Source organism: Eptesicus fuscus, chromosome 18 (assembly GCF_027574615.1).
Source record: "Eptesicus fuscus isolate TK198812 chromosome 18, DD_ASM_mEF_20220401, whole genome shotgun sequence".
NCBI lineage: Eukaryota > Metazoa > Chordata > Mammalia > Chiroptera > Vespertilionidae > Eptesicus > Eptesicus fuscus.
In genome coordinates, this window is record NC_072490.1 from 10,214,016 (window position 1) to 10,231,420 (window position 17,405).

The 17,405-nt window shown below is 42.6% G+C and overlaps 1 protein-coding gene across 3 annotated transcripts in view; it reads right to left on the reverse strand.

The window, feature by feature from the left end:
* Positions 1 to 13,046: 13,046 nt before the first annotated feature.
* The window catches only part of GOLGA4 (golgin A4), a 95,343-nt gene continuing 90,984 nt past the window's right edge, over positions 13,047 to 17,405 (reverse strand). For 2 of the 3 annotated variants that reach the window (XM_028131281.2, XM_028131341.2), the window contains 2 exons: positions 16,791 to 16,853; positions 13,047 to 13,726 (listed from right to left, as the gene is read on the reverse strand). In XM_028131281.2, coding sequence (XP_027987082.2) covers positions 16,824 to 16,853 — 30 coding nt within the window. In that variant the 3' untranslated portion in view covers positions 13,047 to 13,726; positions 16,791 to 16,823. The remainder of the gene's footprint in view (positions 13,727 to 16,790; positions 16,854 to 17,405) is intronic. The other variant, XM_008154170.3, reaches the window with a different exon arrangement.

The following is a 17,405-nucleotide window of genomic DNA, read 5'->3' on the forward strand; positions in this document are numbered from 1 at the left end:
ATCTAAAATAGGACTCATCCACTTCCTCTAGCCCTATATCTTCTCTCATATTCCTACCACTTTCCACCAGACCCATCAAATGAAGAGCCTCAGGGTCATCCTCAAGTCCTCTGGCCATCTAGTCCTGTGTGTGTGATGGGCACTTGATGGTCAATATTGGAAGAACAAATGAATGAGTGAGGAGGAAGAGGGACAGGAAGTAGCAAAGGCTCCTGCTTGCTATGTGTCAAGTTTGAAAAACAGTGAAGCCAGGGCTGGCTAGGCCAGGCTTCCCAGAGCCTGTGTACAAGCAGGAGCTGGACCAGATCTTGAAGAGCCTTTAGAGGGGTAGGATACAGGTTTCCAAGTGCTGAGACAGTGGTATGGGGTAAATATACAGTGGTATGGTGTACAGAGAAGGTGGTCATGATACAAACAACCACATAATGATAGGATTGGGCACTAGATTGCATGTAGTGAGTGAAGGAAAAGGGGCAATTGGAAAGGACATAAAGATATTGACCTATAGCGACTAGTACTATCTTCCTTCATCCTGCCTCTTGTGCCCACACATCCCTTTTCTTCCCATTGGTTAACAGGCAGGTGAGGAATGCTCACTCTCTCCCCCCACTCCCTCTCCACCCCTGAAATTCACCCAGTGACCCTCTATCACCTCAAGGACTGGCCCACGTTAAGCCGTCCCAACCGATGGGCAGTAAGCCCCGCACCCTGCCTGATATGGAGGCCTCTAGCTTCCAACCCCAGGAGGAGTTGGGAAGGAAGTGTGGGATCTGGGCAGAACCGGCTCCAAGTAGAACAAAGGAGATCTGCCACTGACCCCTGACCCCTATCCAGTGATCCCTATTGTTACTGATCATTCCTTTGCTGACCACCCTGGAGAGATTGCAGAGAGTGAAAAAGAATAAGGAAGAGATGGACAGAGAGCTCTCTGCTTCTTGGCCAATGTGATAACCATGGGTTCCAGAGCAAGGCCTTCACATTGGCTCCCATGCATAGAGCAAAGGTGCTGGAGAGTCTTTGGGTGTGTCTGTGGGTAGGGGGAGTGGGTGCCATTAGGAGAGAGCTCAGCTGACGGGCAGCAGGAAGGAAAACGGTGGCTTTATTAACTAATATGTCTAGTTGCCAAATGTTGCCTCATTTACAAAGAACCCATAGAGACAAAGAGCTTCTATCTCCTTGGACAGCTCTCTTCCTCCTCCTCCCCCTCTTCACCTACCCCTCCTAATCATATCCCAGGTTTCCCATTTGCCAGACTTCAGTTCTCTGGGCCAGGGTAGCACTCCACACCCCTGGCAGAAATCTGATCTCCATGGGCATCTAATCACCACAGCCACTGAGATGAGAATGTGCAGCAGGCATGGCCCAGGGGGGCTTCCGGGATGGTGCCAGCCAAAGGCACCCTGCATGGTGGTGTGTCTGGCACAGGGCCAGCCATGCAAATTTCTTCCCAGAAGGAATGAGATCCCCATCCAGGGAAATCCCCAGGTGGAAGCACTGGCCCTGGGCCCCTTTAGCTGCCCCTCCCCTGCGGCTGCATTCTGGCAGGGAGGGGGCCTGCTCTGCTGCCTTCAGCATCCCTGCCTGCTCCCTATGGGGGAAGGTCAGTGGCCTTCAATGAGGAGCTTGAGCTGGGTCCTCAGAGGGGCAAGGAGCCACCCTCTTCCTCTATTTCCATGGATGAGGCTGGTTCACTGACCCAGGGCATCCTGTCCACTCATCTTTAAGTTCCCATGTGTTCACTGCTGGTGTGGCTCAGTTGGCTGGGTATCGTCCCACACACCAAAAGGTTGCCAGTTTGATCCCCGGGAGGGGGTGTGTAGGAGGCAGCTGGTTGATGTTTCACTTTCACATAGATGTCTCTCTCTCTCTCTCTCTCTCTCTCTCTCTCTCTCTCTCTCCTCCTCCTCCTCCTCCTCCTCCTCCTCCTCCTCCTCCTCCTCCCTCCCTCCCTCCCTCCCTTCCTCTCTCTCTAAAAATCAATTTAAAATCTTTTTTTTTTTTTTTAAAGGAAGTGACTAGGTGGGTGAGGGCCTGTACTGGGGGGTGGGAGCAGGCGGGGAGAGGTCAATGTGGGGAAAAGAAGACATGTGTGATACTTTCAACAATAAAGAATTTAAATTTTTTTTTAAAAAGACAGTGAGAGGAGGGGCAAAGAAGGGGAGCAGGTGCCCCCTTTTCTTGATCCACCAAGCAGATCTTGATCCTAAACAAAGTCTTTCTCCAAAGAGTATTAATTTCAAGAAAAATCCACTTGGGAAGAAACTCTAAAAGTTTGGCCACCTGGTTGACCCTCTTGAACAGAGACTTGAAGTCCCCGGAGCATTTGGTGTTTGTAGGGGATTAGGAGGAAGCTGAGGGGGTGGGGGCAATGGCTCTGAATCAATAGTGCTGTTGCCCAATGTTGCCCCATTTGTAAGGGAAACTCAGCAATCAAAGAGCTTTTCTCTGCTTATCCTTCCTGCCCCTTCTTCATGTCTTCCTCTTCCCTCTCTGAACCCCTGATCCTCATTATGGTCCTCTCCTCACCCCTGTCTGGCAAGGGTAGGCCCAGGCTCTCAGTCGCTATAGGTCAATATCTTTGTGTCCTTTCCAATTGCCCCTTCACTCACGACATGAAATCTAGGGCCCAAACATACTAGTACTATCTTCCTTCATCCTGCCTCTTGTGTCCACGCATCCCTTTTCTTCCCATGGTCATGAGATGGCCTTGGGCCCCTGATCACTCTCTCTGCCTCTTGTCTCCCCCACTGCAGACCATCCCTCGGGGAATCTTTCAAGACCACAGGCTAACAGTGGCTCCAAGGCACTGCTCCGTGCCCCTCCTCTCTTCTCCTACACTCTGTCCTTGAGGAATTTCATCCTCCTCCCTCCTCTGGAATAAACTAAGGCTTTCCCAATAAGCCAGATCCACACATCGACCACCATTCACTCTAGTCTGGTTTCTGTTTGATTTTATTATAGACTGTGTTTATTCAGTAGAATTACTATTCAATTAGAATATTGCCTATTGAAAAAGAAAAGAAAAGAAAAGAAAAGAAAAGAAAAGAAGAAAAGAAAAGAAAAGAAAAGAGAAAAGAAAAGAAAAGAAAAGAAAAGAAAAGAAAAGAAAAGAAAAGAAAAGAAAAGAAAAGAAAAGAAAAGAAAAGAGGAGCATGAGTTCCTCCCAAGACTCTAAAACCATGACTTTGAATAAGCACCCAGCTAGGCCAGGCCAACTTATTTGAGAAATGCAGACTTAAGTGTGTGTGTTTGGCGGGGAGTGGGAGAAGACCCACTGTTCTTTGGGTAAACTCCCTGTGAGAAAAGATCACTTTCTTCTTGTTCTCCCTCCCACATCTCTCCTTGTCTTCTCACCCCTGCTGTCCTGAACCACGTGGCTCTTTTGATCTGGCTACAGACAACTGACCATTATGGATCACCTAACTCAAGCTGCCCAAATATTTTTTCAAAAAATTTCTAAATGACTCTCATACAGAAAAGTGTAAAAACATTCACGTACAATTCAATAAGTTATCTCAAATAAAGCACTCATGTAACCACCACTAGGTTACAAAAGGAAACATTGCCAATGTCCAGAAAGCCTCTGCTCAAACCAGCACCCTCTCCCATCCCCAAAATTAACTACTATCCTAATTTCTAAAGCTATCGTTTATTCTTGCCTATATTTGGACTTCATATAAAGGGAATTAAATAATATGTATTCTTTGTATCTGATTTCTTTCATTCAACATGTTTGTCGGATCATCTTTTTTCATCTTCTGACTTCTATTTCATTTTCTAATAATTTATAGTATTAGAAATACAATCTATTTGTGTATATTATCCTTATATCTGGTAACCTCATTAAATTCACTTATTAATTCTAATTAATTGGGGATTTCCACAAACAGTAATGAGAGCTTCATTACTTCCACCCCTCCCCATCATTTTGTATGGAAGAGACTTTGAGTACAATGTTGAATAGATATGGAGACAATAGCATCCAGGTTGGAAAGCTTTCAACATTTCCCCCACTAGATATTTGTAAATTAAGGCATTTCCCTTCGATTCTAGTTTTTAACATGAATGAATGCTGAATTTCAGCATTTATTGAGCTAGTCATTTGATTTTTCTCTTTTGTGATGAATTGCACTGATTTAGTTCTGAATGCCAAACCAACTAACTCTCTCTCTCTCTCTCTCTCTCTCTCTCTCTCTCATATCTATATATATATATATATATATATATTAGATAGATACTATATATACTAATATATATATACATACTAATATATACTTATAGTATATATATGTGTATGTGTGTGTGTATATATATATATACACTAATATATATACTCATATATATATATACTCTAATATATATATATACACTAATATATATATACTCTAAAATATATATCTATATATATATATACACTAATATATATATACTCTAATATATATATATACACTGAGTGGCTAGATTATTATGCGTTCAGAGATCATAATAATCTGGCCAATCAGTGATCTCTGAACGCATAATAATCTAGCCACTCAGTGTATATATATATATTAGAGTCCCGGTGCATGAATTCGTGCATGGGTGGGGTCCGGCCAGCCTGGCCAGGGGAGGGGACATGGGCAGTTGGCCGGCCTGCCTGCTGATCAAACTCCTAGTCGAGGGGACAATTTGCATATTAGCCTTTTATTATATAGGATATATACTAAGTGGCCATATTATTATGCGTTCAGAGATCATAATAATATGGCCACTCAGTGTGTGTGTGTGTGTGTGTGTATATATATATACTTTTAAAAGCTGAATATTACCAGACTGGGATATATATATATCCCAGTCTGGTAATATTCAGCTTTTAAAAGTAAGCTTTTTGTTGAAATGAAACTTACATAGTATAACAAATGCACACATCATAAGTAGAGTTTGATGAATTTTAAAAATCTGAACAGCTCTCAATTCAAGGAACAGAATAGCACCAGCCCCCAGAAGCCCTACACAGGCCTCTTTCCAGTCACTACCCCAAGGGGTGACCACTATCCTAACATAGCACACAATGTGTTCGTTTTGAGTGTTTAAGGTTTTTTGCCACCCGACTCTCAGGTCCTTCCTCTACTCCACAACATCTCTCTCCCACCTCTAAGGTTCTCTGGGCTGCAGGGGAAGCCTTCCCAGAACCCATGTGGCCACTTGGTCACTTCCCCGAGAGCTGAAGGTCACAGTGTTGGTGACTAAGGACAGGTGATGGGCTTTGCCTATCAGCAGGCATTGGCAGGGGCCATGGAGCGTGCACATGAACTCCAACGGAGGCTGAAGCTTTGCTCTGTTCAGTCATGTCTACTGCAGAGCCTGCCTCTGTGCGTTTCACAGCTCAGACTTATTTGTAGTTGGTTATTGACCACACCGCGGCCTCTCGGTGAGAAAAGGAGCAGGAAATGTTTACCCTGGCTGCAGGGAGAACAATGGGCACGTTCACAAGCCTCAGAAGGGTTTGTGTGCATTTTGCACAATATTTACTATTTTACAGATCACTCTGTTGCCCACAAGTGTCAGCGCACCAAATAATTCATTGAGATTAGATCTGAGCAGTGCCATGTAAGATGTGACAATCAAACCTGAGAGAGATCGAGCTGGTTCTTGATCCCCTGGCTGTCGGGGAAGGTGCAGCTTGACGGGGAAGCAGCAGGTGCAGCGTGGCTGCGGGGGACCGAGGAGAGGCTGTGAAAGCAGAAGATGACCCGTAGGATGAGGAACTGGTCGGCAAAGCCTGGGGACCTGGTAGATGAAGCAGAACCCGATGGCTATTTGGAAATGAAGGAAAGTGTCAGGGAAGTGAGCAATTTCCAGGATATTTAGAAATACTCTGGCTTGAGGTTGCTCCTATGAAATAATTTGACCCCCAAAATCAGATGGTCTCAGAGCTGAATGTTTCCTTTGATGCCATTTTACAAGTGGGGTCTCCAAGCCCAAAGGGGGCAGGTGGCCTACACAGACCTGCCCTGGAAGGGCTACACAGAATCAGCCTCCTTGTCAAGTTGGGGGAGGGGGTGTCGCTTCAGTTGAAACCATCCTCGTGGGGGGCTGGCTTTAGCTCAGATGGTCCTCTGAGTCAAGCCTTCATTTACTATCCACTCTTGCTTGCAAGGGTTCTTCGAGACCCATGGGCACCGTCTATAAACTAACCAATGAGCATGCACCAAATGCTACTACCTTCTCTGATTGGCTGGATCATCCCACAGATAGATTCCTGAACAGAAGAGGACGGACGCAAGGAGCACCTCCCACCTGACCTGACCTGACTACCTGACCGAGCACCTCCCACCTGACCTGACCTGACCACCTGACCGCATTTATAGGGAGCTCAAGAGCAGGTCCAATGAGCCTCTGATGTCACCAGATAGGAGAGAGGTAACTTTGGGGATGGGGGCAGGAAAGTGATAGGGCAAAAGTGGCGCTTCAGGGAGCTGGTAACACGGCGTTTTTCGTTCTTTCTTTTTTTAAAATTGATTTCAGAGAGGAAGAAAGAGGGAGCGAGAGATAGAAACCTCAATGATGAGAAAGAATTATTGACCAGCTGCCTCCTGCACGCCCCCTACTGGGATTGAGCCAGTAACCCAAGCATATACCCTGACCAGGAAACGAACCATGACCTCCTGGTTCATAGATCAACGCTCAACCACTGAGCCATGCCAGCCGGGCAACATAGGGTTTTTCTTGACTCGGGTGGTGACTGAATAAAGGTTCATTTTGTGATGACTCACCTAGCCCTGCAAATCTTAACCCACTTTCTGCATGTATGTTACACTCCAGTAAAAAGTTTGTTTTAAAAGGCACCGGCATGGAGGCCTGCATATGACTGCAGCTCTCTGGGTAGTCTCCTCAGCACCCCCCCCCCCAACATGCTGTTCTTGCTTGGGAGGTATCAGAAATGCTTCTCTGGGGGACCCCCTGCAGCCTGCAGAACAAAGCTTTTCTGGAAAAACAACCCCCCTCAAACACCAACCTTTGTCAGTGGCTGAAGAGAGAAAGGAGGAGAGAGGAAGATGAGTATTTGTAAACAGACGAAAGTTATGGTACCCCAGTCGACAGTAGGCCCCAGGAGCTGTTCTCTCCTGGCCACACGCCACCACTGCCCCCTTAGAAAAGGAAGGGACTGTGGTGTCCCTGCTTGGAAGGCAGTGCCCAGAAGGGCCTGGAATGTTCTGCCCCAGAATGTCCTGCCAATGTTCCCACACTTGCACCACGCCCTGCGTCCTGAGGGCCCCACCACATGGCTGCCCATCAGAATTAGCTGTGGTCAATGGAGCAGGGACAACAAAGGAGCCGCAGGAGGGATAAGGAAACAAATGAAAAATTGAGTTCTCAGCCAGTGCTGATACCTAAGCCGTGCTATCTGTTGCGTGTCGCATCCCCATCCCGCCCACCCGCAGCCGGGCAGGGCAAGAGCCCGCCACCCTGGGGCAGAGAGGCCAATTCTCCACACCCTGGGGTCTGTGGAGTGAGCTCAGACTGGAGCTCATGCCCTGTGGGCCCGGCCCCTGAGGCCGCTTCCTCCCTGGCCCGCCTCCAGCTCTCCCAAGCCTCTGCCAACTCCCAGGGGAGCAAGCCTTCTTCCTTTGCTTTTGTTGATTAAATTCTGGATCGGGTCAGACCGCAGTCCAGGGTCCAGCTGAAAACAAGGGATCAGGGAAGCTGGCATCAGAAAGTTCAAGGTGCAACCTGGCTGAACCAGAGCAAGTGGCCTAAAGGTGGTGTGAGGTCTGCTGTGCTCTGGGCTCAGACCAGCCCTGAGGGCAATACTGCCCCCTCGGAGGGGAAGCAGAGCTCCCTGCTAGGGAGTAAGGGTGGGCAGGAATGGGGGTTCTGGGACAAAGAAGCAAATTGTGGTGCAGGATGCCCACCCCCAGGTCCCGTGACAACTGCTGGTGGCAATGGCGAACCGTGTGCTTGCTTAATGTCAATCCTGGGGATGCTGAGGTCAATCCTGGGGATGCTGAGGCTGGCAGAGGTTGTGACTCTGAGGACACTTGACTCCTAGAAAGAGTATGGGCCTCCTCTAAGGGAAGTTTGCAGGAGGTGCCTGTCACCTAGAAGGTCCTCCAGCCATATGCTCGGTCCCCTGGGCACAGCCCTCACTCTGCACAGCCCTCTCCTGCTGACTAGCTCCTCTGCTTCCTCCAGACATTGGCCATCACACAAAGAGTCGCTACCGTTCACTATGCGTAGAAACCAACGACTAGTCAGGACCATTGTCACTGGGGCCAAGGCCTCCGATGGAGTTGGGGTGTGTGCTGTGGCCCTTTGTGCAAATGTGTGACGTGGGGTCCAGCCCATTTGCTGGGCTCACATCTCCCTGAACCAAAAGCAGTTGGGTTTTTATAGTGAAGACAGGGAAGCTGAGCAAGGAAATCATTTCATTGGCTGTGGCTGCAGCAGTTGCCTTATTTAGGAAAGCCCAGTGGGCTGTTTGTGATTGGCTGCTCATGAGTTTCATTTTCTCAGTTCCACACATGAACTCTGGCTTAGCTTGGCTTGGCTAGGCTACCAAGGCGTTGGAGCCCCTCTGCTACTTGCCTCTTTAATTACCTCAACAGAAGATTGGGAAAAAAAAAATACATATAGTTTGATTCTATTCATGGAATATTTTTTAAAGACAAAATTAAAATGTAGGTTAGAGTTGCTTACACAGGTGGTAATTATTACAGTAGAGTTAGCAGAGTGGCTACTTCTTCTAGAGGAGAGAGTTTGATAGGAAGGGACACTTGGGAGGTGGCCTTCTAGAATAATGATGATATTCTATTTTTTAATTTGGTGGTATTTGATTTATAATTATTCATTATGCTGAGCATATGTGTTTTATCCACTAGTCTGTCTGTATGTTGCATGAAACATTTTTGAAAAAAAGAAAGTCAGGTCTTAAAAGCCAGAATAGACATGGGATGCAGAGGTAGCCCCGTGCATTTGGGGACAGACCTGTGAGGCAAACAGATACAGACAAATGCAATCACATTCCAGCCATGAGAGCAGCCTACCTTGTCCTTCACGGGTTAAGCAAGGATTGCCAGGCACCGGGAAACATCAGTAACATAAAGAAAAATATTAACAGAACTACCACCTCCAGAGAAAGCAGAGCTGTAGGATAAAGAAGAAAATTGTTTTTAACATTGTAATTAGTATCTTCAGAGAGATTTAAGAGTAAGTTTCATTCAAAGACTATTTTGGTTAAAAGGTTAATATTGAATTGATCAGATGTAGAACCATGAGTAAGTTCAGCTTAAAAATCTCATTATTCTAATTATAAATGTACCAAATTTCAAGAAATTATTTTAAAGATTTTTTTATAACTTCACAAAACTCCCTTTAAAATATTTGAAATTTTTGCATTAATAAATGTATCTATATTGATTTTCTTTATAAGTATTCATGTATTTACCTGACTCAAAAAAACCTTCCAATTACTTATGTAACTCCTTATTTACCGAAGGTTGATAAATTTAACCAATTAAACTTATAAATAACACATATGCTAAATATTCCAATATTGTTTATAAACAATAAACGTTCAGTTTAAGATGACAAATCTAAATAAATTCTTCAATCATAACTTTTAAAATGAATCCACCAAAAAAAAACACAAAGACTCAAAGGTTGAGCTGCCTGAATCTGGGCAGCCTTGACCTCTCACCTTCCTCCCCGAACATGAGCTTCAATACTCACTCCAGCTTCTCCAGCACCCAACTCCCGGGCCGGGCTTCCTGCAGTCACACAGCCACTGGCCCGGCCCCGATGGCCAGTAGTGTGGCCAACACCTACGCAGGCGCCAGGGACTCGGGCTCCAGGATCTCCGTGTCCCACTTCAGAGTAGCTGGGAGTCCCCAGGCTTGGCTGTGGGGGTGGCCCAGGGTCTAGCAGGCATAAGGGGCATCCAGAGCAAGGAGACTAGGCAAGGCCTGAATGACTACCTGGCCTCCTGCCTGGAGAGGATGAGGAGCCTGGATGCTGGTGATCAGAGACTGGAGAGTAAAATCCAGAACACCTGGAGATGAGACCCTGGATCAGAGACATTCAGAGTTGTGATGGCAAACAGGTTTGATGTCATGTGTGAACTCAGCTGATTGGCAGTGGCTGCAGAGTACTGAATTGCGAAATGTTTCGGTAAGTTGTTTGCATTGAAGGGCCTCACATGTTCACCCTCTCGGTGAATTCACATGTGATGTTTGAACACTTCTAAAGAATGTAACAACATCCACAAAACCTAACTAAAGAGGGTCCCAAATGAAGGCAGGAGGGAAGTGTTATACAAGAGATGGTGTGAATCTCCCCAGCCCTGAGTTCCCAGTTTGGCCCAGGTTCTGACAACAGCAGAATGCTTGCAGGTTGCCATTTCTGCCCTGGCATCTGTACCATCACCATAAGGTGATGTTCACATGTGTGGTGTTTGAACACTTCTAAAGAATGTAACAACATCCACAAAACCTAACTGAAGAGGATCCCAAGTGAAGGCAGGAGGAAACTGTTATAAAAGGGGGACGGGAGGAATGCGGCTGCGGCTGCACCCACCCACCCTCCATGGAAAGTAGGCGTTAAGCACGGCTATTCCATTTGCCTTTGACATTTCACATTTGGGTGAAGCCCAGTTTTGAAATGTAGTGTCCTCAGAGTGTACTGGCTGGGAGTGTTCACCCAAGTATCACATCTCTGGAATGTTAGAGGAAACGATGCCAGGCAAGCTAAGCACACAGCAATCTGAAATGTGTCCATGTGTTTGGCCCCAAAGGCAGTTGAGAGAAAGGTTGGTCCTGAAATGTATTTTCAAGAGTGTCAACAATGTGGACAGTAAAAGCAACATGGAGCACTGAATAAAGGGACTAATTACACATGACCTAAATGTTCAACAATGGAGAAAGGGGTTAAATGATGGCATAGGATAAAGTATTATGCAGCAATTAAAAAGTTTAAAGGAAATTCTGATGGCCAACAATATAACAGACATATAAATGTAGGCATGTATGCACACACACACACATATACGTCTTCCATATAGCTATTCATTCTTATTAGAAAAAATACTCCATTATTAAATGCACCAAAGTAACAGTGGTAATAGTTTTTAAATCTTTCAAAAATTTTTATTGAATTTATTGGAGTGACATTGGTTAATAAAAGTACATAGGTGTACAATTCTATAACACAGTAATATTTTGGTGGGGGATTCTGGAGGATTGTTTTTTAAATATATATCCTCTAAATCAACTACAATGAGCCCAAATTTCTTCCTCTCTCTCTAAAAATCAATTAAAAGTATTTTTTTAAATGTCCCAGACAGGGGGCTTGCCTGGGGTGGGAATGGCTGGCGGGGGGGGGGGGGGGGGGCGGTTTGGGAAAAAGAAGACAAATGTAAAACTTTAGACAATTAAAAAAAAAAAGTTCCAGACAGATGAGACCCCAGCACTAAGCACAATGTGAGGCTTTGTCCTTTTTGCTGGAAAAGTAACAGGAGAGTATCACCATTATTCTGAGTCATGCCTGCACGGAGGAAAAGGAGTGACTCCTGTTCACTCCTGCCCCCGCTCCGTGTCTAAAATCCAGCTTGTGTGCTTTCTCCAGGGTTGGCAAACCACAGCCCGCAAGGCAAAGCCAGCCTGCCACCTGTTTTTGTAAATAGTTTTATTGGAATACAGATAATGCTCATTCATTTATGTATTATCCGTGACTGCTTCTGTACTGCAGGGACCGAGGTGAGAGTTTGTCACAGAAACTGTATGGCCTATAAAGCTGAAACCATTTACAATCTGGCCCTTGACAAAGAAAAGTTTGCTGACCTCTGCACTCTTTGATATGCTCATCTCAAGAAATGAGCTAGGGGGAAATTGTTGGAAGTTGTAAATGAATTTCACTAAGAGTCGATAATCCACCCTAGGGAAAGACATTATGTCTGTTGTCAGAAATTCTTCAGTGGGACAAAATTTCGCTCTTGAGAAAATCTTGATTTAAAAAGAAAGGAAAGGCCGAAACCAGTTTGGCTCAGTGGATAGAGCGTCAGCCTGCGAACTCAAGGGTCCCAGGTTCGATTCCGGTCAAGGGCATGTACCTTGGTTGCGGGCACATCCCCAGTGGGGGGTGTGCATGAGGCAGCTGATCGATGTTTCTCTCTCATCGATGTTTCTAACTCTCTATCCCTCTCTCTTCCTCTCTGTAAAAAATCAATAAAATATAAAAAAATAAATAAAATAAAAAGAAAGGAAAGAAGAAAGAAAAAGAGGGAAGGAGCAAAGGAAGGAAAGGAAGGAGGGAGGGAGGGAGAGAAGACCCTATTCCCTTGCTGGAACAATAGCCCTCCAAGCAGTCAGCTGTGGGCTATGGGAAGACCCCTGGTCATCCACCCGCTCAAGCCCCCCACTCTTTATCACAATACGATATACAGCAAGGCTAAGGTCCAAAATGTCTGGAAACTGAGATTCCACCCTGAGGCAGAGGTTAGATAATACCTAGAAACTGAACACTGTATTTGCTAGAATATAAAGAGTGTGTGAAACCCTCTGAACAGTTCCATCTCTTGGTATCCAGAAATGTCTCTAAGTTTAAAAAAACTCAGAGTATGGCCTAGTCCAGGAAGACAAAGTGTCTCCAGGTTGGCAGACGCATACCATCTAGCACATACCATCCGTGGCCACACTAATTTTGAACATAAAAAAACTTTTCCAGCCCTAATTGGTTTGGCTCAGTGGATAGTGCGTCGGCCTGCGGACTCAAGGGTCCCAGGTTCGGTTCCGGTCAAGGGCATGTACCTTGGTTGCGGACACATCCCCAGTGGGGAGTGTGCGGGAGGCAGCTGATCAATGTTTCTCTCTCATCGATGTTTCTAACTCTCTATCCCTCTCCCTTCTCTCTGTAAAAAAATCAATAAAATATATTTTTTTAAAAATAAAAATAAAAACACTTTCCAAATATTCATCTTGACAAACAGTTCATTATATTCACCCAGATAGAAAATAAGTTCTTAACTATTTTGAAGTAGATTTCAACATAGAAAAAAAAGCATAATCAGAACATTTTATATAGTAAATAAACTTTATTTATCTGTTCTTCCGAGATGACATTGCCAACAGTCACAGGTTTGCATACAATAGTTATGTGTTGACTATTTACAATTTACAGTAGTATTTTTTCCTCTGAAAAATATAAGTACAAAAGCTAAGTAAACAATGAGGTACTGCAGTTTGGATTTCTCATATGTCATAACTTAAAGAACTAGTCTTCAGTAAATTTCAACAAATCAATCTGGATAAAATAGTAAATTAAATGCTCTAATTTATCAGAAGAAAAAACCCCCCACTAAGTTTCACCTCAAAATGTATTGCACAAGTCTTTTTTAAAAATCACTCTAAAAATAAATAGAAAAGGCAAGCAGTTCTTTTAAAAGAGAGACAAAAAGAATGGAAGAAAGGAACATTTAGTGAGTCCATAAATCAGGTTAAGTTATTTTTAAATTTTTAAACAACACAAAACTCTTCCCAGGAGAAAAAAGAAGAAAGAAAAAACTACCACCATTTCCCACTGATACAACCTATTTTAAAGGCTAAATGTGGGCCAATGTCAGATTTTTCTTGGTCTTTTGGCTGCAGGAAGAGCCCTGAACAACAGCTTTTCTCAAAGAGCAGCAATGTGCACCCTTCCAACCTTGCCCAACACGATTCTCCTCATTTCTTCAAGATGAAGACCGAAGCCATGACTGGAAAAGGAAAAGGAGACGAGGATAAAGAAAAACACACCTTTAAAGCCAACCCTTTGGGAGATTAGTTGATTCAAGTTAAACTTAAATTATATTCTATGGCCTGGGATTGAAGTAGAAATTTTCTAAGTATTAAGTCCTACAGAAATCTTCTAAAAATCAATGTCCTTGGAATGATCTGACCTAGAGTCAGCAATCCTGACAAACAGTGTTTGTAAGTGACACTGAAGCTGTAGCCTTTCACCATATATTGAATGCTACCAGGTCATAGGTAGAGAAAGCCAAGAGTCACCAAGCTGACTCAGCAGTCTCTCTGGGATGCAGCAATTCAGACTGCATTACAGAGGAGAGAGTCCCTCCCTTGCCCCAATGTGTGGTTTTCCTAGATACTGCAGTTCTCAGGGGTGGCATGTGTGGCAGCAAAGGACAAATAGCATTTTGGTGTAAAAGCTATGCCTCACCTGAAATTAACAAATTTAACTTTAAAAATGTAAAATGTTATGAGAAATAATGCCAAACCTTCCTAATAAGTTGTCTTAAAATGCTAAAATCTCATAGTCTGATCAAATATGAGGTTTTTAAAAAGCCATGAAAATAAATTACTGAATAAGACTAATGAGACAAACTTTCATGTATATTTACTTAAAAGAGAAACTTTTAAAGTCTTCTCAATTTATAAATGAACAATATAATCCACTACTTATGATGTACTTCAAATAGCATCATATTCTTTATAAAACTAGCTCAATTATCATGTTGGCCCTAGAAATCTAGACAAGATAAGAAAAAAAACCTTCTATTTAAATTCCCATGTCAGTTATTATTTCAAAACCTCACTTGAGCTGTTGCAGGAAAAAATTCATGCATGACCCAAAAATGAATGTCAATATCATGAAAGACAAAATGGCTGTGAGGAGTTGTCTAATTTAAAGGAGAGACTAGAAAAACATGAGAATAAACGGCAATATGCAATCTCTGAATGGATCCTGAAATTTAAGAAATTATGGAAGACATTCTTTCAGACACTGGAAAAATGTTAAGTATTACTATATACTAGATAACAGTATTATGTTAATATTAAATTTCCTGAGAGTGATTATTGTATTATGAGTATGTAAGAAAAGCCTTTGTTCTTAAAGATATTTGCTAAAATGTTTAGTTTATGTTTGCAAGCAACTGTCAAATGTTACAGAGGGGAAATACACATGGAGAGAAAGAGTGAGAATGAGAGCAAGTGAAAAAGTTTGGCAAAATGTTAGTAATTGGTGAATACAGGTGAGGGTATATAAGTGTTTATTATATCATTTTGCAAATCAAACTAACAGTTGAGGAGACAGTCAATTAATCAATCAATAGAAATGCTACACAGTAATCATTTCCAGTGATTAATGACAATACTTAAATGCAATAATGTAATAAGCATGATGAGATACTTATATTAAAAAAGGAAAATTTGCCCCTAGCAGGTTTGAATCAGTGGGTAGAGTGTCAGCCTGTGGACTGAAGGGCCCAGGGTTCGATTCCAGTCAAGGGCACATGCCCGGGTTGTGGGCTTAAACCCCAGTGGGGGGCGTGCAGGAGGCAGCCGATCAAGGATTCTCTCTCATCCCTGATGTTTCTACCTCTCTCTCCCTCTCCATTCCTCTCTGAAATCAATATATATACATATATATATTTATATATATACATATATACATACACACATATATATATATATTAAGGAAAATTTAAGACTTACTGAGTTTGATATGGGATTTACATGACCAAGATAATTCTAGGTAATCACTAAGGCAAGTTAATTGATATATATTAAAATCAAAATGAGCCTCAAATGTAGGCAAAAAGAATTTTTAAAGCTGAAGTATTTTTAAAATGCTGTATATTGGAATTTTAAACCTTGATACTGTTAGCTGAATACTAGCCAAATTAACAATCATAGGAAGTCTTTAATTGTAATTAAGTTTATTAATTGTGATCAGGTTATTTGTGATTTGTGAAAATTCTAGCTAAGTTTGAGGTAAAAATGTTCTCTAAATTTTTAGGGGCTGCTAAATCAAGCTAATTGCATGAATAATATGTGGAGGTAATTGAAGGGGTGTTGAAATAGTGAAGACAGTTAACTGCTTTGAAATATTTTAGATGCCTCCACTTCACTATAACAACATGAAATCTATATAATAAGCCTAAGCGACCATTACAGTGGAAAGATCAGAATGACCGGTTGCTATGATGCTCACTGACCACCAGGGGGCAGATGCTCCACACAGGAGCTGCTCCCTAGCGGTCAGTGCACTCCCACGGCGAGAGCGCAGCTCAGCCAGAAACTGGGCTCATGGCTAGCAAGCACAGCAGCGGTGACAGGAGCCTCTCCTACCTCCGCAGCAGCGCTAAGGAGCAGCGAGCAGTAAGGAGCGAGGGGTCACAGACTGCGAGAGGGCGCAGGCCGGGCTGAGAGACCCCCCCACCCCCCAGTGCACAAATTCCATGCACTGGACCTCTAGTTAGAAATAGCCATCTTCAATTAAAGCAGGCTGCCTAAGGGTCTCCACAGGACAAATGTGTTATTTTGTTGATCCCAGGAAGTAATAAAACTGCATTTATTTTTAAATCAACTTTACTAATTTTCATTATTTCAGACTTGACGCTAAGTAAGCTTTACAATATTTTAAATTCTGGATTTGTGAAATATATCACTTCACTTTTACCTAGAAAATGATTTTTCATTTATTTCTTACAATCTTTATTGACTTCAAAGAACATTCTTGGGAATTAAAAAACTAAAATGAATATAGAATGCATAAGTACTTTTTTGGATTCTTTAACAAAATTTCAAAAGAGCAATTCTGAAACTTTCAAGTACTATTTAAAGAACTAAAACTCCCTAAAATTATATAATCTTACTGGTGGAGGTGATTGTTAATCTATTAAACAGGATTAATGGAAAACACCTATATTAACCCATAGCAAAATCATATATATTCATTAAACAAAAAAGCAAAAGAATTCCAGAGAAATCGTTAGTATCATGCAACACAGAAGACACAAGACATTATTCTTCACTCACCACATGCTAACTAAGCATAGACTGATGGTTTACTCAGAAGATACCACTGCGAGGTGAAGTATACTACAAAGCCAGGGAGAAAAAAAGCTTATTGGGTTAGTTTTAAGACTTAATATAAAACATAGGTTATATGTGTATATGAGCTTCAAATGATTAAACAGATTCTACTTAAATTTTTCTCAAATCTCATCAAATCAAGGAAGTATAGGCAAAGTATAAGGAATCTGTAATAACTCCCTCCTATTCTAAATATAACACTATGTAGCTGAGATTTTTACTTGTAACTTTAATTTAAATATTTAAACAACATAATTAAAAATGTACTTCCCACTTTAAGTATGTATTGACATGCTACATTAATTAGAGTATAATTACTTGTTTTATAAAAAGATGTATTTCATAATTTCATTAAAGTACACATTCAAATTTGATTTACATAATCTCAATTGACCATCAAAAGGTTATGGGAAAATGTTGATGAATATGACTACAGTATATCTATGTCAAATTGTCATTTCAAATGTATGTCAATTTTATCACTGAGTAGTTCTCTTGTAATTCAACAGTACATCAGGAATAGTTTTAGGAAAGATGACCCATCCCAAATTTCCATTT